Here is a 21,890-nt window from a genome sequence, read left to right as displayed (position 1 = left end):
AACCCAGGGGGCAGCTTCTATCTCCACACGAATAATCATGCCACACCATAATCTCCCGTGCATGGGTCTCTGAAGTGTTTTTCTTGTGATCTTGTGGGAGAACCTAATTCCCACAGACAACACCTGTAGCTCAAAATAGTTCTAATGACAAAGCAGCATATTTTGGATAGCATATTCTGCCATCCCTCAATGTACACGTAGTTTTAGTACCTTGGAAAGATTCCCATAAATAAAGTCATAGTATCAACGGGGAGCTTAATTAAAAGCCTTGGACATATAAAATGCAATATATTTAAAATCAAAGATGTGCTTTAACTTTAACGACTGTTTTTATTTGAGAAGGTCTTTTGCTACCTTCGTCATTCTGTTGCTGAGAGGGAGAGATTGTCTTGGCCCCATCGGCAGACAGGGGGGCTCATAATTAGATTTTAATGGTTTTCTAGAGCAGCTCTAGGTTAATTTTGGTAATCGGCAGTTTATTTCACATGAATAATTTAGCGTATGTGACCAAAAAACAAACCTCATCTCAGGTCATTACTTTCAACCTCTCTAGTGCGATGAAAGTCCTAATAGACAGTGAAATAGGTATCGGGTCTTAGGGATTCAGGACTGCAGGCAGAATAAACCCAAGGCCACCCAACCAATCCGCAGGATTGATCCTTCCAACACCTCTTTCTTGCTTCCGCTTCGGCGCTCGGACTGTGGGGAGGGTAGAAGTGAAAGGAAGGGGAGAAGGGAGGGATTCACGTTTCCTAGCAACCTCACGCTGTCCCCTGATAGGCTGGTCGCAGCGCCGCCACCATTTTCAAACCCCAGAACGTAGCAGCGACAGCGGTGGCGCTTTTCTGGCAAACTTGTGTTAGGACAGAAGTTGTTGGGCGCAGTGCCCGTCCCGGCGGGCTTCCCGGGCATCCGGCCACCGCCCCACCCCCATCTGCGCCATGGACCCGGAGCTGGCGGCCCAGAAACGGCCCCAGCCGCGGAGACGAAGCCGCCAGGCTTCCGAGCTCTGCGCCGGTGGCGCCACGGGCCCTTTGCCCGACACCCCCAGGCCGGAGCCAGACGGCAGGTGAGCGCGGGGGCCGGCAGCCCTTGGAGACCGGGGAGGCTGGTCAGAGGCCTGGAGGGGGTTAAGGGATCCGGAGGCGGGCTGGTCCTCCTCCTCCTCTCGACCTCCCTCCGGAGTGGCGTTGGCGTGGGCTGGTCACTGGTCTCCTTCCTTGGGAGGTGGCTGTGGGGCCCGGCCGCGGATTTTAGTTCTTCACTCCAGCAGGGTGCAGGCTGGAATGGGGGCGGTTCCGAAATGCAAATAGGAGGTTGAAACTGTCCGGGAGCCGGCGGGGTGGGCAGAGAGGGATTGTTACCGACCTCGGCGACTTCTATCAGAACCCAGCATTTAGCATTGCCAGAGCCAGACTTCCTGGATGTGAATCCTGGTTCTGTCACCGACCTGGACTAAGTTAGTTAGTGCACTACCCCAGTTTCTTCATAAAGTGGGGATAGTCATTATACCTGCCTTGTAAAGTGGCTATGGGAATTATGAGTTAAAGCATATAACTCATATTTGTGTAGGCATCTCAAATGCATAGAATAGTGCCTGGACCAGCATTCAAGAGAATTTTTTGCTGCTGTTAGATTTAAAAAATTGACATCAATTTTAGTGCTGAAAGAGAGCTAATTTTAAAAATTAGCACAACTTCTCTATATTAGGCTTGTTGAAATTCAATGAAATTTCACAGCTAGATAGTGGGGAGATTTTTTTCCTGTATTTCTTCTAATGTTATGTTTTGTTGGCCATGCTTTCTCCACTGAATGTTTCTACAGAGTTGTATTAGTAATCTTAATCAGTGAAACAATTACCCTCACTCACACAGACATATTTAAGGAGTTATTCTTTGCAAATGCTATAAATATTGGATATTAATAACACTTTGATCTATTTTTGCCCTGTGGGGCCTTAGGAGAATCCGTTGAACATTATATGTCACCTGTATGGCAGGAATATAAATTCATATTGAACCTTTTAAGGATTTTATACTATTTTCCTTTTAAGAGATTTGCAGTAATGCTATCCATTGGTAGAAAGATAATATTGTGACCTATGACCTACCAGTAGTGATGGAACTTACTCTTTGAATTTGTTTTTCCAGTAAAATTGATGAATTTATAGAATGGATATCTAGGGTTAAAGGTAGTCTGAAGCCGGCTACGTGTTGTATAAACTCAGATTTGGGGATTATTGTTCCCATTAAGGGAATTTAACTTTTTAGGTGGACTTTTCAAAACATATTTTAAATGATTTAGGTCATATAAACATAAATAATTGAGCCAGTTCTTGATAACCCAGGACTGTCATTATTATTACTGTTTATAGTAATAGTTAAAAGGATGCCCACATTAGCTTTAAAACTATTTGCTTTCACATCAAATGACTGTACTTTTTGAGTTTTATTGAGATGAAATTTGGATATCATAACATTCATTCATTGTAAGTGTGCAATTTAATGATTGATTATTAGTAACTCTATACTGTTGTGCAGCCCTCACCACAGTCCGATGTTAGAACATTTCATCTCCCCAAAGATTATGGCAAGTCTGTTTGCAGTCAGTCAGCATTCCCACCCCCAGGCGTACGTAGGCAGCCATTGGCAGATATGCTTTGCATCTCTGTAAATTTCTATATCTAGCCATCCATCGCACATAAACAGAATCATGTAATATGCAATCTTTTGTATCAGTGTGTTTTTACAGTTCGTTCATACTATGGCATGCATCAATATTTCATTCCTTTTTATTGCAAAATAGTATTCTATCACAGAAATGAATATTTTACATTTTGTTACTCTTTGTTGGAGATTTTAATTGTTTCCAGTTTGGACTATTATGAATTTTGCTGCTATGAGCAATTACATACAAGTCTTTCTGTGGACATGTTTTCATTTCTGTTGGCTAGATTCCTAGGAGTAGAATTGCTGGGTCATATAGTAAACTGATGTTTAACTTTTTAAGGAATTGCCAAACTGTTTTTCAAAAGCTACTATGTTTTTAATGACGTGTGCTTTTAGGTATTTTTCTCTTCCCTCACTGTTACTTGCTGCTGTCATTATCCCTGTACCCTCACTTCTGAATTTGATGCTGGAGGCAAGGCAACCTGACAAGTATGTTAGAATTGCGTAACACAAAAGCTGGTGTCTAGATGTTCAACCGTGTTCTAGACTAGAGATTTTTTCCTAAGATGTATCTGTAATTTGGGACTCTCATATACAGGTGAGAAGCCCTATATGATAGAGCTCCTCTGGAATCTTTATGAAGGGGGAGAAGAGACAGTTTCTTAACAGCAAAGATGCTGAAGAGTCAAAAGAGTAGGAGATGTCTACTACATCAAATGTTTGACTCAAATAAATGAATTGTTTCTGTAATAACTGTCTTCTATTTTTTGTCTAATTTCCAGAGAAATTGAACACCCTCAAAATCAAACCATGTTAACTGTAGAGCACAGTTCACATTATTCTTGTACATTAATGATATCCTTGGAATTTACAGATTAGCATTTTTAATTTTAGCTATTTTTGAGTTATGTATAATAAAGTTTGAGTTTGTAATTAGGCTGAGGCATTTATTTGGGTTGTACTTGCTAGTGTATAGGAGCAACTTTCTTAGCCGAGCAGCTACATTTCTTGTTTTCACATAGAAAGTAATTTTCCTTCACAGATCTGGAGGCATCTCAAATAATCTTCAGTTACGTTCGTCATATCTTGGAGGACCTTATACTTCAAGTCTTTCTTCTTGCTAGTGTCAGTGACCTACTCTGCTATCTTCCTATCATTAGTCCCATTTTCCTTGCTTTTTAAGAACTTTACTTTTCCGACTCATTTTGGTTGTTTTTCACTATAAACCCCTAAAAAATCTACCTTATGATAAGCCAGTACCTTTATGGTTTTTGTAGTTTGTTTTTCTTTTTAATTGGAAGAGTTATTTCACTTATATTGTCTGCTATACTTTATAAAAATGTTCATTGAGCTACCTTTCTGCCATTTATAATTCCAGTTCAGCTCTTAATTGTCTGCCATGTTAGAGAGGGCAGTGATACAAATCATCATCTCTGAAAATATTTTTATTACTTATTTTTTATTAACTTTATTGGGATGACATTGGTTAATGGTATCATATAGGCTTCAAGTGTGTATTTCTGTAATACATGATCTGTATACTGCATTGTGTTCCCACCACCCAAAGTCAAATCATCTTCTGTCACCATGTATTTGGCCCCCTTCGCCCTTTACTATCCTCCCACCTGCTTTCCTCCCATAACCACTATTCTGTTGTCTGTGTCTATGAATTTCAGTTTTATATTCCACATATGAGTGAAATCATGGTTCTTAATTTTTTCTGACTGACTTATTTTGCCTAGCATCCATGTTGTCACAAATCTTAAGGCTGAATAGTATTCCATAGTATGTATATGTATCACATCATCTTTATCCAATCATCTAGCGAGAAAGACACTTTGGTTGTCCCACTGTGAATAATGCTGCAGTGAACATGAGGAGTGATATGTCTTTCTGAGTAAATGTTGTGAAGTTTTTCAGGTAGGTACCCAGAAGAGGGATTACTGGATTATATGGTAACTTTGTTCTTTTCTGAGGAACCATCCTTTTTCTCCACACCCTCTCTGTGGGGGCAACTTTGCTCAAAAAGTACTTCCATCTGCCTCCGAGGGATGAAAGTAAACACTACCAGGACGTGATCTGCTTGGGGAGAAAAGGTGGCCCATCCCTCAAAGGGGAAGGGTGGAGAGCCCCTTCCTCCAGGGGCTTTTATTAGGTTCATTTGCACAAGAATACAGGTAAGGATCAAACAATAGAGCGTTCCCTGAATGCTTTCAGGGAACCATGAGGGCTTATTCTCAGTCAGGGTCAGATAGCTAAGGAGCCAGAAAACTCTGAGGAACAAACTTCTTGCTTGGACCCTATCATTTAAATGAGAGCATTCTAAACAAAGCAAGTTTCACAGGGTTTTCTTGTTCCTGATTTACTCCAATACCACTCTAGCAAGGCAAGGAGCTGCACCACCTCCCCATCATAGGTTTTTAGGCTTAAGTGGATTAGAGCCAGGAAGCGCTTCTCCCAGATGGAAATGGGGACTCGGGCTCTATCACAACAGCTGGGGGACAAGGGTCCATGTCTCTCTCTGTGTTGCAGCCCCCTTGCATGGAGTCCTTCCATGATGGCCTCCCAAGTGATCGTGTCTGGCCTACGTTGCCCCTCTCTGAGGGGTCGTACCCGCCATGGACATCAGCCAAGCTTTGGGGGCAGGGGAAGAAGCAGAAGCAGCGCTTGCTGCCAGAGACAAGCTTTGTCTCTTGTGGCCCGCATTCCAGAGGTCGCTCACTTGGCCATGGGAGACAGTTACAATTCCTGAAACCAGGCAGGGCGGTTCCCAATACCTCTCCAATATTTGTTATTACCTGTCTTGTTCATAATAGCCATTCTAACGGGTATGAGGTGGTATCTCATTGTAATGTTGATTTGCATTTCCCTACTAGCCAATGAAGTTGGACATCTCTTCATATATCTGTTGGCCATTTGTATGTCTTCTTGGGAAAGGTGTCTTTTCAGGTCTCCTGCCCATTTTTAAGTTGGATTGTTTGGTGTTGAGTTATATGAGTTCCTTATATATTTTGGATGTTAAGCCTTTGTCAGAGCTAGTTGTTTGAAAATGTCATCTCCCGTTCAGTTGGTTGCCTTTTGGTTTAATTGTTGTTTTCTTTTGCTATGCAGAAGCTTTTTAGTTTGATATAGTCTCATTCATTTATTTTTTGCCTTTACTTTTCCTTTGGGGTCAAATTTATAAGATGTTCTGTACAACCAAGGTCCATAAGTTTAGTACCTATGTTTTCATCTATGTAATTTATTGTTTCAGATCTTATATGCAAGTCTTTAATCCATTTTGAATTAATTCTTGTACCTGGGAACAAACTGTAATCTACTTTTATTCTTTTGCATGTGGCCTTCCATTTTCCCAGCAGCATTTATTGAAGATGCTTTCTTTTGTCTATTGTGCGTTTTTGGCTCCTTTGTCAGAATTATTTGACCATATACATGTGGTTTTATTTCTGGGCTCTCAATTCTATTCCATTGGCCTGTGTGTCTTTTTCTGCCAGTACCATGCTGTTTGTTTTTTCTTTAAATCCTCACCTGAAGATATGTTTATTAATTTTAGAGAGGGGGGGAACATTGATGTGAGAAATATCAATCAGTTGCTTCCTGCACACACCCTGACCAGAGAGGAGATCAAATCCACAACTTTTGGTGCACAAGACAGCGCTCCAACCCACTGAACCACCTGGCCAGGGTAACACCATGCTGTTTGATTATCATAGCTCTGTAGTATAATTTGAAGCCAGGGAGTATGATGGTGTTCCTGAATGAGAGGGAGAGAGAGAGTGTGAGGCAGACCGACAGATGGACAGGCAGGCAGACACCGAGACACTAACCCTCCAGGCTACCAGCACTGGCCAGGTTCCCAGTATCAATAGCTCTTCTTTTTTTTTTTCTCTCAGGGTTGCTTTAGCTATTCGGGATCCTTTGTGGTTCTGTACAAATCTGGTTAGTTGTTTTGTTTTGTTTTGTTTTTAGTTATTTAAAAAATGACATTGGCGTTTTGATGGGGATTGCCTTAAATCTATATATTGCTTTTGATAATATGGCCATTTTAATTGTGTTGATTCTTCCAATCTATGGACATGGAATATCATTCCATTTCATTATCTTTTTTTCAATTTTTTTTAATAATGCTTTGTAGCATTCAGTATATAAGTCCTTCACATCCTTTGTTAAGTTTATTCCTAGGTATGTTATTCTTTCTGTTGCAATTACAAAAGGTATTATTCTTTTCTTTTTCTGAAGTTTCATTGGTAGTGTATAGCAGCAATTACCAACCAGTGTGCTATAACACACTGATACATCCCACAAGAGGCAACATTGGCTGCAAGAATTTTTAAAACATGAATGCCCGACTAACTAGTCAGGGCACCGACTTCTTTCTTAGATCCTCAAATAAAATGATGACAGCCAACACAACAATAGCCATCCAATGTGAACAAATCATAATTATGCCTAATTTGTTTGTCAGATGAGCAAAAAAAATCTTGGGGGGGAGTAAGCGTCAGTATTTTAGTAATTATATAGTTTATGTGTGCCATGAGATGAAGAAGTTTGAAAATCACTGGTATATAGGATAGCAGTGGATTTTTTTTTTACATTGATTTTGTGTGCTGCAACTTTATTACTGTTTCTAATAGGTTTTTTTTTTTTTTTGAAGAGTCTTTAGGGTTTTCTATATAAAGAATTATGTCATCTGCAAAAAGCAACACTCTTACCTTTTCCTTCCCAGTTTGGATGCCTTTTATTTCTTTCTCTTGCTTGATTGCTCCAGCTAGGAATTCCAGGACTATGTTGAATATGAATGATTGGAGTGGACATCCTTGTCATGTTCCTAAATTTCGAGGAAAAGCTTTCAGTTTTTCACCATTGACTAAAATATTTCCTAAGGATTTATTCTATGTGGCCTTGGTTAGGTTGAAGTATTTTCCTTCTATGCTCATTTTATTACGTATTTTAACCATAAATGATGTTGTAGTTGTATCTTATCAAATGCTTTTCCTGCACCTATTGATAAGATCATATGATTTTATTCTTTGTTTTGTTAATGTGGTGTATTACATTGAATGACTTGTGTATGTTGAACCATCTTTATGCCTGTCCCCAGGAATGAACCCTTCTTAATCATGATGTATTATATTTTTAATGTACTGTTGTAGAAGACTTGGTAGTATTTTGTTGAGGATTTTGCATCTGTATTCATCAGAGATACTGGCATACAGTTTTCTTTTTTTGTGTTATCCTTGGCCTCATAACGTGTGTTAGGAAGTATTGTCTCTTCAGTTACTTGGAAGAGTTTGAGAAGAATAGATATCAAATCATCTTCGAATATTGATAGAATTCACTAGTGAAGCCATCTGGTCCAGGGCTTTTATTTTGGGGGAGGTTTTTGGTGTGTTTCAATTTTTTCACTGTTGATTGGTGTATTTAAATTTTCCAATTCTTCATGATTTATTGTAGGAAGGTTATGTATTTCTAGAGATTTATCTACTTCTTCTAGGTTATTGAACTTGGTGGCATATAGTTTTTTTTTTTAGTCTCTCAGAGTATTTTAGTATGATCCTTCATATATTCATAATGTCTATGATGCCTTCTCTTTCAAAGAACCAGCTCTTTGTTGTATTAATTTTTTGTATAGTCTTTTTGTTCTCTATTTCATTCATTTCTGCTCTGATTTTTATTATCTCCTTTCTTCTGTTGACTTTGGGTTGCTTTTATTCTTTTATCTAATTAAGATGTAATGTTAGGTTGGTTACTTGGGATTTTCCTGTTTCTTGAGATAGGCCTAATGATTTAAACTTATCTCACTTTACTGCTTTTGCTGCATCCCAGAAGTTCTGATATGTCATATTGTCATTCTCGTTTATCCTTTAGTCTCACCTTTGACCTGGTCTTTTTTAGTAGTATGTTGTTTGAGCTCCATGTATGTGTGGGCTTCTCCCTTTTTGCAGTTGATTTCTAATTTCAAAACATTGTGGTCAGAGAATATGCTTGGTATTATTTCATCTTCCCGAATATATTGAGTCTACTTTTATGACCCACCATATGGTCTATCCTTGAGAATGTTCCAAGTACTGGAGACTAATGTATAGTCTGATGTTCTGGGATAAAAGGGTCTGTAAATGTGAATTCTGTCCATTTTGTCTAGTGTGTCATTTAAAGCCAATATTTCTTTACTGACTTTCTGTTTAGATGATCTATCTAGAGCTCTAAATGAAGTATTAAGGTCCCCACCTATGATTGTGCTTTTGCCTGTTTCTCACTTTACTTCTGTTAGTAGTTGCTTTATATATTTCAGTGCTCCCTGATTGGGTGCATATATATTAAGTGTCATCTTCTTGATGTAGTGTCCCCATGATCATTATAAATTGTCTATCTTTGTCTCTTGTTGCCTTTGTTATCTTGAAATCTCTTTTGTCCTATGTAAGCATGGCTACCCCTGCTATCTGTGGTTATTTGCTTGGAGAATCATTTTCCACTCTGAGTGTAACTTTGTCTTTACAGCTTACATGTGTTTCCCGAAGGCAGCATATTATTGGGTTTTATTTTTTTATCTAGACTACTATTCTGTGCCTGTTTATTGATGAGTTAAATCCATTTACATTTAGGGTAATTATTGATGTGTGAAGATTTCCTATGTCCATTTTATCTTTTTGTTTTCCGGTAGCCCTGTGCCTCGATTGGCTCTTTTCCTTTGTGTTTCTTGTTGGTTTTGTTTTCTTTTTTTTTTTAAGTTATGTGTCTCATGTTGGGTTTTTTGTTTGTGGTTACCATTGTATTTATGAAAAATAAACTTTTTGTGTATATATATGAATATAAATTAGACCTTTTTCTTCTGAATGCATCTAATCTCTATTTCCTTTCCAAATTTAGGCCTTTATCCCCTCCCCTTTTATGTTTTTGTTGTCACAAATCATTCTGGTTTATGTTGTGACCTTTTGTTTTTTGTTTCAAGTAGAATGACTCGCCTTGTGGTGATAAATTCCCTCAGCTTCTATGTGTCTGGAAAGTCTTTATTCCTCCTTCATATTTAAAGGATAACTTTGCTGTATATATTATTCTTGGCTGGTCATTTCTCTCTTTCAGTAGTTGGAATATTTGGTTCCACTCTCTTATGGCTTGTAGAGTTCGGCAGAGAAGTCTGATGATAACCTAATGGGCTTTCCTATATAGGTCACTTTCTTCTTTTCCGTGGCTGCTGTGGGAATTCTTTCTTTGTCATCAGTTTTTCGGTTTTAATAAAATGTGCCTTGGACAAGGCCTCTTTGGATTGAGGTAAGTAGGTATTCTTTTTGCTTCTTGGATTTGAGGATCTAGCTCCTTCCATAGGTTTGGGAAGTTCTCATCAACTATTTGTTGGAATAGGCTGTCCATTCCCTTCTCGCTCTCTTCTTCCACTGGTATGCATATCATTCTTATATTGCTCTTTCCGATGAAGTCAGATAGTTCTTAGGAAGTTCTTCCATTTTATTTCTGTATGCTCAAGTCTCTCTCTGCCCTCTGCGTCATTTCTAGGTTTTCATGTTCAGCGTCACTAATCCTTTCCTCCATCTGGTCTGTTCTATTTCTTAATGTTTGCTAATTCATTCTCGATCTCTTTTATTGAGTTTATATCTCCAGAATTTCTGTTTGTTTCATTTTTTAAAAAGTTCAGTGCCTTGGGGAAGTCCATGTTTTGTTTGTTTATTTGTTTTCTGAGTACATTCAATTGCCTGTTTGTATTTTCTCACATCTCGTTGAGTATTTTCAGAACTGCAATCCTGAATTCTCTGTCATTTATATCACTTATTTCCAAGTCTTTAAGTTTGTTTTCTGGAGAGTTTTTATTTTCTTTCTGAGCTTCCTTGCTACCTTGGTTATTTGTCATATTTGATGGATTTGTTCGCTATCTAGGCATCTGTGTCTGAGTGGCATTTTGTTAGCAGATTAATACAAATAAATCTTTCTCTTATTTTCCAGTAGGTAGTGCTGAATCACAAGTTTTGGTCTTTGGGGGTTTTTTTGCTGGTTTTGTTTTTGTTTTTTTAGCTCTTATGGAATCTCAGCCAGATGTTGCTGACAGTATAACTATAGTGCATGGGAGTGGAGTGGACTGTGTGAACTGGCCAGTTTCTTTGTTGTTTTGCCTTCCTCGTAATGGTGACCTCAGACCTCTGTAGGGTCTCCCTGCACCCCCACCCCAGAACTGGTCACAAAGTGAACCCTTTGCTCAAGGTAAAAAGCAATTCTGTAGTACCAGTTCTTGGGTTTGCAAATAATGTGCTCTACAGTCGGACACCAAGGGGAAGGGAAGCAAGCTCTGGGAGGCTATAGACCTCCATGGCTTTGTTACTCTACCTGGAATGCCAACAACCCAACAATAGCAGCTGCACCTTTGATGCTGTGTCCCTCCCAGGGCTCTAGGCCCACCTACAGCTTGTGTTACTTGTTCCTGCAGGAATGCCCACCAAATCTCTGTGCTCCTCTCTGCTGAAGGGAGCACCAGCTACAACCAGGTTCCTTCCCTCTCCAGGCTGAACCCTGTTGTGAGCTCTGCTGCTGGACTGCATCCACAGCTTGTCTTCCTTGTTGCCTCTCCCTTTAGGCTCCCACTTTCCCACCTTTAGATGTTTCAATGCACAGATCTCTCTGGTGTGCTTATATGTTGAGCAGGGAACCCTTTTTTGTTATAGCTGTTCAAATTGTTATAACCTCAGGGGAGAGATCAAGGGGATGTCTCATGCCACCATTCAAGGGGATCAATCTAGAAATATAATTTGACTTAAGGATGGATTAGGATGATTCTCTTTTTGAACATCAACTTTACCATTGCAGTTATGCTTTGTTTAGACTAAAGCTATCTTAGTGCAAAAATAATACACATCATTTGAAAACATACCAAATAATACAAAAGGAAGTATGCATCCAAGGAATAATCACACTGGGGTTAATAGGAAACACAGTTTTGTATGCCAAGCTAGTTCTCTCATGTATTATTTATTTTAAGCCTTAAATGTTATAATTATTTGGATGTATCAAAAAGAGGATTGAACAAAAATTCTTGAAAAGATCAAGGACCACCACATATTTTATCTTTGAAACTTCCCTCTAAATAGACTATATTGTGTATCTTGTAGAAAGGGCAGTTATAATCTTAATGCTTTATGAAATAAAAATAATTTTCCCACAAGGATTTAAAATAGCTGTTACATTTTGAGTCTGACCCCTGTGAAAAATGACTGTGTCTTTCCAAGATTTTTGAAAGTTGGCATGGTCTCACATGCATTTTGGGCACAATTTGTTTTGGGGTCACTTTTTTCCATGGGTATTCAAAATAAATAGGTACTTGTTATTGAAATGGGGGAAAATAGCATTACTGTAAAGCTGATTATAGCTAGTGCTGGAAAGAATCTTGCCATCCAATTGGAAATATTTTTTCAGTTTGTTTCCCTATTTAAAATTCCTAAGAACTGTTTTTCTTTCCAGCTTTCAGACACCAAATTTATTCTAAAGTTAGTATGCTTAATTCTATGGAATAAAGAAATAATAGCTTTGGTTTTGTGTTCTTAACACTTTCTTATACCTGGAAGTCAGTGTTTTATTGAATATTTTAAGTGCCACTATGATTACTACTTGGAGTAAATATTTCTATTAGATCAAAAATAATCTCAGAAATCATAATTGCTGCTTCTCAGCCCAATCCTCACTGAAAACTGTACTTAACCACGTGGTATATGATAGCACTTAGCTGAGTAGTATTTTTTTTAAAGTGTGATCTGTAGAGCCGTAGTATGAAGGTCCTTATAATCTTATAATCTTGTAGCATTTGTATATAATAGTATACCTATGTATTATTTAGTTATATGAAATATAATGTATTTCAGATGTCCTTTCTTATTTAACTTAAAAACTTTATTCCAGTGTTTTATCAAAAATCATGCTGCTTTCTGATTCACTGTCGTCTGTGTTTTTTGCAGTGGCAAAGTCATTTTTTTTTATTTTGCTCCTCTAAAGAATACTAAAGAGGCCCCCTCAAAAAAGGGGGGACTCTAAAAGTGAATAAGAGGCTTACTATGTCTTTCATCTGTTAAAGAGAAACAACAGGCCCAAAATGGAGTCATTTGTACTGAGCCCCACTTTAGGGAACCAAGATTTATCACTTAAATTTATTGCTTAAGGAATGTAACCTTTAACCAATCCATATGGAATGTCTGGTCAGCACTAGTGAGATAATCTGCTGATAGGTCTCTTCCATTCCCCTCAGGAGAGTAGCCTTGCCTGAAACAATGTATTCTCCACTAATAATGTCAGTCCCACCCCACCGCAAGCCCCCTTTCTGTTTTTAAGAACCTGTTTCACCCAGCACTCCTGGAGTTCCTTTCTATTTGCTAGATGGGATGCTGCCTGACTCATTAATAGCTCAGTAAAGCAGATAAGATATTTAAAATTTACCTGGTTGAATTTTTGTTACTAAACAAATCTTTCTCAAATAATTATTTTGCTTTAAATACCTTAGGACCTTTCTGCATTTACTTCTAATTTTTATTAGTGGCATCATATTTCACTATGTCAAGAACCTTGGTAGTAACTGAATAGTCATAGCAAGGAAAAGGAAAAATCTACCCACTTTGTCATCATACCCTCTTTCTAATCTTCTTTTCTCAAATCTTGCTGCTGTTGCAGTACTCATCCCCATACCATCTATTGTAAGCAATATTGGAGCTTCTTTCTAATTGGTCTTCATGACCAGTGTCTTGCCTTCTTCCAATCCATCATTCTCCTTACTTAGAATTCAATACCTAATAGCTGCTGTACATTTTTGATATCAAGCTTGTACTCTTTAATGATTGTACGTAAGGCCTTGCATTAGATCTAGCCCTTATTTCTTTTGATTATGAAACAAGGAACTGCTTGGAGTTTCCTGCACTTAATTCATTTCACTTCTCAACATATACTATTCCCTTTGCCCAAAGAACCTTCCTGGCTCTTCTGTGCTTTGTTAATTACTCGAAGGCTTTTTGATGCAGCTTTTGTATTATCTAATTATTAATTCTTCTGTGAAGCTGTTTTGACATCCTCTTTCTCCTGTAGCCGTTTTTTCCCTTGTGTTTCTTATCAAAATATAAACAAAGTTCTGCTTTTTATTTAGCTTCAAAAACTACAGGAGCCCATGTGTTTGATTTAAATTTATAAATTACTATAGGATAAAACAGCCATCTGTGGCGTTTCTGTAATTTACAGTGAACAAAGACCTTGAGGATCAAGGTAGGGACTTGAGGTGAGGTATGGACTATACAAATGGACAATGGACTGATAATCCAGAAAGCTAAACAGTAACATTTGGTCCCAGATGACCAGACTGCTGGCTTCCCTAATTTTTGTCCTCCCTTCTGACTTAGAACCAACCAGAGCAAGCCAATTAATTGCACCCCAATCAATCACAATAAGATGCCCTGTTCCTAGTTAGCCTGCCAACAGCCTCCAATCGAGACATGTTTGAAACTCCCTCTTTTCTACTCTATAGGTTTCCCTCAGCCTGCTTTTGAGTTTGTCTGAACAGAGATGATAGTGGCTGATTCTTTTGCTATAGCAAGCTCTGAATAAATAGCCTTTTATTTCTCATTTGCTTCATCTTTATTTCCACAAAGAAGAAAAAACAAACTATATTTACATCTGAAGCAATTAACAATAAGTATAGTTTATAAAGTGTTTTTATGTGCTATTCTAGTGATTTTTCTCGATGTTTTATAAACAGGTTTATATTTTATAAAGGTGAACACAGGTGTTTGTCATGAGGTCCTCTTCTTTACATTGAATGGATAGATGACGCAGAAGTAAAAATATGTCACTTAATAATAAAGAACAAAATCCTAGTGAAATTTTAATCTTACTTGATGGTTTATTAAATCATCATTTTTAAAAGTTGGTAATGAAAGAAGAGTTTTAATGTGAAATGCAAATTAAATACATCTAGGATTTTTTATTGTTAAGAATACCCTTTTAGTTTCTAAAATATTAGGCATGAATGTTAAATTTTATCAAATAATTTTTTGCATCATTTACTGTTTTTATTTGACTTAATAGTGTAATATATAAAGAGATTTCACATAATTGAACCATGTATATGTTCCTGAAATAAACTCTGCTTGGCTTGCAGAATTATTTTTTTTAAATACTCTTATTCTATCCACTAATATTATAAAGGCTCTGTCACCTTTATAAAGATTCCGAAAGTGACTAGAACCTGTACCCTGATTTTTTTTGCATACTCTCCCTATTATTTCTATGATTGAATGGCTACAAGGCTACTTTAGACAGTTTTGAAACTGAAAAAAAAGGTGTCTTATCTGTCGACTGCTTTATTTTACTGACATTACTCTCAATTTATTTATTGGTTTAATTTCTATTAACAGATATTCCCTTAGGAGAGGTAGCTCCTTCACATTTTTAACACCTGGTGCCCATTGGGACTTCACTTTGGTGAGTAAATGCCTATTTGGGTTTATTTTTATTTTTATTTTTTATTTTAAGACATTATGATTAATTTCTGGGTTCTCTTCCAATCTGGTGTACAGCTCAGTTGTCTACTTCTCTCAACATCTTTGGCAAACCAATTTAATTTTTTTCTGCTAATACTCTAAAAGAAATTATTTCAATTAAATATAAAATGTGTTTTGAAAAGTACTAGACCTATTCATCTTTAACTCTATGCAATCCTTTCGTTTATTCCCACCAATATTGAAGTTGAGAATATATTATAAAGCATGAAGTTATATATGTGTACATAGTTATATATATAGTTATATATATATAATTTTAACAGCTGAAATTAAAATTTCATGGTTGAGAAATATAAGATATAAGGAATGAATTACTTTCTGTTATTAATCATTTTAGTAAAGGGAGGCTGCTTCCTTAGTTTTAGAATGATACTTTGCAGAGGCATCTCACTTTGTGCAAAGCGACACCATAAAATTAATATTTTTGTAGTTAAAAACTTGTTACCTCATTGTATTCATATAGATAATATATGTATTGGGTTGACTGGAAATCCATTACACTTTTTCCACAAAGTAAAAGGCATATTTATCATCTCACCAATATCTTTACTGATTTGAATATTTTGAGTATGTCAGCTATCCCCTGCTATTGGCTTCTAGTGGGTAGAGGCCAGGGATGTTGTAAAACATCCTCCAGTAACACAGCCCCACAGCAAAGAATTATTTGGCCAAAATGTCAGTATTACTAAGAAATTTTGCAGTTTCTTGGTAATACATGTCAAACACTTTTGACATGTTTGATCAGTCACAGACCTTCTCCATATACCACACAAATCTTTTTTGTGTTTCAGTCATGTTTTACCTTTGTCGAAATAATAAGCATAATACACTAAAAATGTTGTGTATCTTCTTCCATCTTCAATATGCAAGTGGTCGCACAAAAATTCACCAGTTTTGATAATTTTTATTTATCATTATTATTTTATTATTTGCTCTAGTATATTATAATCAGACCATTTTCTGAAAATATTTGGACCAGAAAAATCTTATTTAAATTCAGAAACTCACCAAGATCATTCTCACCATCACTATTTTCTCTCCATTTTTACCATTTTGTTTAAAGATGAGTTTATTGTGAAGTTCTTTTTTAAAAATGTATTTTATTGATTATGCTATTACAGTTGTCCCATTTTCCCCCCTTAATTCCCCTCTACCCTGCACACCCGCTCCCACCCACATTCCCCTGCTTTAGTTCATGTCTATGGGTCATACATATGAGTTCTTTGGCTTCTCCATTTCCTATGCTATTCTTACCCTTCCTCTGTCTGTTTTCTACCTACCATCTATGCTACTTATTCTCTCTACCTTTTTCCCCTTCTCCCCCTCCCAGTCCCCTGTTGATAACCCTCCATGTGATCTGCATTTCTGTGTTTCTGTTCCTGTTCAAGTTGTTTGCTTTTGTTTTTGTTTTAGGTGTGGTTGTTAATGATTGTGAGTTTGCTGTCATTTTACTATACATGTTTTTTATCTTCTTTTTATTAGATAAGTCCCTTTAACATTTCATATAATAAGGGCTTGGTGATGATGAACTTCTTTAACTTGACCTTATCTGAGAAGCACTTTATCTGCCCTTCCATTCTAAATGAAAGCTTTGCTGGATAGAGCAATCTTGGATGTAGGTCCTTGCCTTTCATGATTTGGAATACTTCTTTCCAGCCCCTTCTTGCCTGTAAGGTCTCTTTTGAGAAGTCAGCTGACAGTCTGATGGGAAATCCTTTGTAGGTAACTGCCTCCTTTTCTCTTGCTACTTCTAAGATTCTCTCCTTCATTTTAATCTTGGCTAATGTAATTATGATGTGCCTTGGTGTGTTCCTCCTTGGGTCCAATTTCTTTGGGACTCTGAGCTTACTGGACTTCCTGGAAGTCCATTTCCTTTGTCATATTGGGGAAGTTTTCCTTTATTATTTGTTCAAATAATTTTTCCACTTGTTGCTCTTCCTCTTCTCCTTCTGGTACCCCTATAATTCAGATGTTGGAACATTTAAAGATGTCTGCCACGGACCTGCCGCAGCAGGGTCCAGGGATTCCCAAAGGTGGGTAAGGAGTTGGCTATGGGTAACAGACAACAACATGACTCAGGACAGTGAAGCTCTGTTACGTTTATTGCAAGTACAAGCATGTTTTTATATTTTCATTTTAGGTAGTGATTAACATTTGCAGTATAGCATGATCAGTTAAGCAGAAAAAATCAATACAGAGGTAACCAGGAAAAATATGAAAGTTCCCATAGATTCAGTTATAATAAAGATTATTTTGACCAGGAGAGCCATAAATCAGACAATTAAAAATAGCTGTATGTACAGAATTTGAATATCTTATTGTATATTAAAGTTTCTCAGAATTTGTCATGGGGCAAAAGGATATGCTAGATTGAGTAGAGGTAATAGGAAATTTATTATAAGGCTTTTGTGATGTCTAACTTAGCTATCTTTTTCTGTCTAAAATGTTTCTCTGTGTACTATAAACTCTGACTCTTTAGTAACTGTTTCTACGTGTTTAGTTTGTAATAACTAGCCAGCCTTTGTTATTTCTTTGCCTGTCTAATTGATATATATTCTTATTCAAGGTAAAGGAGGGGCTGTTACTTCAACAACTTCTAAACATTTAGGGACTACTTCATTAGCGGGAACTTTGTTCTCTGGTCAAGAAATTATTTGTACAACTTCATTGGAATTGTGCAAATCAATGAACCTGAAATACAGGTGTCTAACAATCCCACCACCTTTTGATCACCGAAACAAACATGTAAGGAGAGATAAACAGGAAATCCTGCCACAGTTGCCTCTGCCTTGCAGATGCATCTCAACCATCCCGACCGTATCCCTGGGCTGTGGGTAGGGGTCTATACAGTTTTTACTTGTTTTCTTGGAAGACCCTTTGTATCTGTAGGTAAGGACAGTCATGGGAAAGTCTTTCTAATCTGTTCTTCCATTCCCTCAACTGTTGGCAGCACAACCTGTGCTTGCAACAATAACCTGGTTCTTTATTAACTGGCCTTAACTGTTGATTTAAGAGATCTAACTTGTTTTTCTTATTTCTGGTACACCATGACAGTCCTGATTGCTTTAAATTGCTCAAACCAGGGTAATTTATACAACTTGACATGTTTTTCCTTATGGTTAACAATTATATTACCCTGGCTGTCATACACCCCTGTATAAGGGAGAGGAGAATCTGTGGAGATTTTTCCATCCTTTCAGGCAGTTCCATGGGGAATACTAATGTTTTCCCCTGAACTGTCCCTTCCTCTTGGGTGATTTTCACAGGAATAAGTAAGTACAGTACAATGTCTATATTCAGTAGCAAGAGTAAAATAATTAAAATAAAACAGCCAATTGTTAACCCATTTTGGATGCCACATTCTCCTCCGGGAAGACGAATTCCTTGAACTCAACTCCTCCATGCCCGGACCTTGTCAGACAACATGGTTAGAAGAGGACGTGGCAGATGTCCTGGAGGTTCCTAAGCCTCTCCTCCTTTTTTCGAATTCTTGTTTCTTCATTCTTTTCTGGTTGGATGTTTCTTCCTTCTGGTCTATACTATTAATTCAAGTCCCAGTTTCCTTCTCATCACTATTGGTTCCCTGTACATTTTCCTTTATTTCATTTAGTGTATCCTTCATTTTTTCATCTAACTTGCAACCAAATTCAACCAATTCTGTGAGCATCCTGATTACCAGTGTTTCAAACTGCATCAGATAGGCTGGCTGTCTCCTCATTGCTTAGTTGTATTTGTTCTGGACCTTTGATCTGTTCTTTCCTTTGGGCCATTTTTTTCTTTGTCTTGACACACCTGTTGCCTAGTGAGGGATGGAGCCTTAGGTGTCCACCAGGGTGGGGCAACCCATATTGCTGTATTGCGATGCTATATGTGGAGAAGGGGTCTGAGAGGGAACAATGGCATTTGCTTCATTCTCTGCCGGATTTCAGTCACTTCCTCCATTTTTCACAAGCAAATTGGGCCCCTCTGGTGCTGATTCTTCTGTGGGTGGGTTTGTGTACATTCTAGGACCCTGGGTCTCTCCAACAAATTCTCCTGTGAGGCTGGGAGTTTCTCCCACCGCTTCAACCCCCACAGGTGTTCTTGGTCAGAAGTTTTGAGGCTTTATTTCCCAGAGCTGGGACCCTGGGTTGCACAGTCCATCCTGCTCCCCGGTTGTTTCTCCCACTTTATCTGCACACGAATGTGGGACCACCCATACTGCATTCTGCTGCCTTGCTGGGACTGCCAGCTACAGCCTTGCACTCCCCGTTCTACAGTCCGCTGCCTCATTGGGTCTGCTAGTCAATACCTTGCGGAGAGTCCAGCTGCCTATCTCCGCCCCTATTACTGGTCTGGATGAATGTTTTAACTCCTTGGTTGTTGGACTTCCATACAGTTCGATTTTCTGTCAGATCTGGTTGGTTTTTTGTTTTACATTGTTGTTGTCCTGGTTGTGCAAGGAGGCACAGTGTGTCTACCAACGCCTCCATCTTGGCTGGAAATCTCAGTTTGTGTGTGTGTGTGTGTGTGTGTGTGTGTGTGTGTGTGTGTTTATGCACACTGACATAACAGCTGCCACAATACAATTTAACAAAATTGTTTCAAATGTAGTTAAAGACAACTAAGCACTACTAGAGCCATTGTACAGAAAAAACATAATGGGCTTTTTGGCCGAACCAATCCAAATAGGGCATAATTTTTATGTTTTTTTATATTGGTGAAATAGCAAAAATGATTCTATTTCTAGCTTGCCAAACTTTATTAGTGTACCTTTATTGATATGCTGTTAGGTTCAACAATACATAATTTGTGTTCTATTCTTTTGTCTTTAATTTATGTTTCTGTTGGAGACTCCATTCAAGATTTCTGTGCTGTTATACTGATTACATACATTAATTTATCAGATAAGCTATTACAGAAAGCACCTCTTGATTTTAATGCAATTATGCATTTTCCTTTGAAATTTTTTTCATCTTGGTCCCATTCTCTTACTATCTGATGAGGCTAAACTTAAATGGAAAAAGTTTAAAAGTATTTCTAAACTTGATTTGCATGTCTATCAAAAAATATTTGAACATATACCCCTCATACATTTATTTATAATTTTTATGCTTATACAACCATTATTAGCTAATATCTCACAACACAATACTCACCTAGAGCAAAATTAATGATAGTGAGCATATATATATATATATTTCAGATAGCCCATGATGATGTCACAGTTTAGAGCTGACTTCTTTATTTTTTAATTAATTTTATATTTTTTCTATAAAAAATAAAAAGAAGCATTTATCCCCTCCCCCCACGCACATCACTATACTTTTGTCCGTGTACATGAGTCTTTTTTCCTTTTTGCTCTACCCCTCCATCCCCTAACCACCACCCCCCATAGCTGTCATCCTGCTCTCTATTTATGAGTCTGTCTCTATTTTGCTTATTAGTTCACTTTGTTCATTAAATTCCACATATGAGTGAAAATATACAGTATTTGTCTTTCTCTGACTGGCTTATTTCATTTAGTGTAATGTTCTTCAGGTCCATCCATGCTGTTGCAAAGGATTTTCTTCTTTTTTACAGCTGAGCAGTATCACAGTATATAAATGCCCCATAGTTGTTTTATCCACTCATCTACTAATAGGCACTTGGGTGGTGGAGGTTAGGGAGGGCACTGCATCCATATCTTCATGATGATAAATAACACTGCAATGAACATAGGGGTGCTATGGTTCTTTTGATTTAGTGTTCTGGGGTAGAGGTGGGATTGCTGGGTCAAAGGCAGTTCCATTTAGTTTTTTTTTTTTTTAAGGTATCTCCATACTGCTTTCCACAGTGGCTGGACCAATCTGCATTCCCACCAAGAGTGCAAAAGTGTTCCCCTTTCTCCACATCCCCACCAGCACTTTTTTGTTGATCTATTGATGATAGCCATTCTGACCAGTGTGAGGTGATGTCTCATTGTAGTTTTGATTTGCATTTCTCTGATGATTAGTGATGTTGAGAATTTTTTCATATGTCCATTGGCCATCTGTGTGTCCTCTTTGGAGAAATGTTTATTTGGGTCCTCTGCCTATTTTTTAATTGGATTGTTTGGGTTTTGTTTTTTTTTTTAAGTTTTACATAAATTTTGGATATTAACCCCTTATCAGATGTATCCCATTCTGAGGGTTATCTTTTTATTTTGTTGGTAGTTTACAGTGTAAAACCTTTTTATTTTGAAGTAGTCCCATTTTTTTTTTTTGTTTCCCTTGTCTGAGGAGATATATCAGATAAAATATTGCCATGAACAATGCCCAAGATTTCACTGCCTATGTTTTCTTCTAGGATTTTTATGGTTTCGGGTCTAACATTTAAGTCTTTAGTCCATTTTGAGTTTATTCTTGTGTGTGTTGTAAGAAGGTGGTCTAGATTCATTTTTCTGCAAATATTTGTCCAGTTTTCCCAACACTGTTATTGAATAAACTATTTTTAGCCCATTGTATGTGCTTGCTTTCTCTGTCAAATATTAATTGACTATAAAAATATAGGTTTATTCTGGGTTCTCTATTCTGTTCCATTGATCTATGTGTCTTTTTAAGCCAGTACCATGCTGGTTTGATTACTGTAACCTTATTGTATAGTTTGATATTAGGTAGCATGATTCCTCCAACTTTCTTGTTCTTTCTCAGAATTGCTGTTGCTCTCTGGGGCCTTTTGTGATTCCATA

The 21,890-nt window shown here is 37.5% G+C and overlaps 1 protein-coding gene across 1 annotated transcript in view; it reads left to right on the top strand.

Moving 5' to 3' along the window:
- The first annotated feature begins 827 nt into the window (after positions 1–827).
- The window catches only part of NET1 (neuroepithelial cell transforming 1), a 50,820-nt gene continuing 29,757 nt past the window's right edge, over positions 828–21,890 (top strand). Inside the window, exons 1-2 of the mRNA XM_037156614.2 lie at positions 828–1,069; positions 15,056–15,122. Of these exons, the coding sequence (XP_037012509.2) occupies positions 942–1,069; positions 15,056–15,122 (195 nt within the window). The 5' untranslated portion in view covers positions 828–941. The remainder of the gene's footprint in view (positions 1,070–15,055; positions 15,123–21,890) is intronic.

Source organism: Artibeus jamaicensis, unplaced genomic scaffold, assembly GCF_021234435.1.
Source record: "Artibeus jamaicensis isolate MK-2021 breed Jamaican fruit bat unplaced genomic scaffold, CSHL_Jam_final contig_426, whole genome shotgun sequence".
In the NCBI taxonomy this organism is placed as follows: domain Eukaryota; kingdom Metazoa; phylum Chordata; class Mammalia; order Chiroptera; family Phyllostomidae; genus Artibeus; species Artibeus jamaicensis.
The sequence above is the reverse complement of the archived record's forward strand: the minus strand, read 5'-3'. Positions and strand labels throughout refer to the sequence as shown.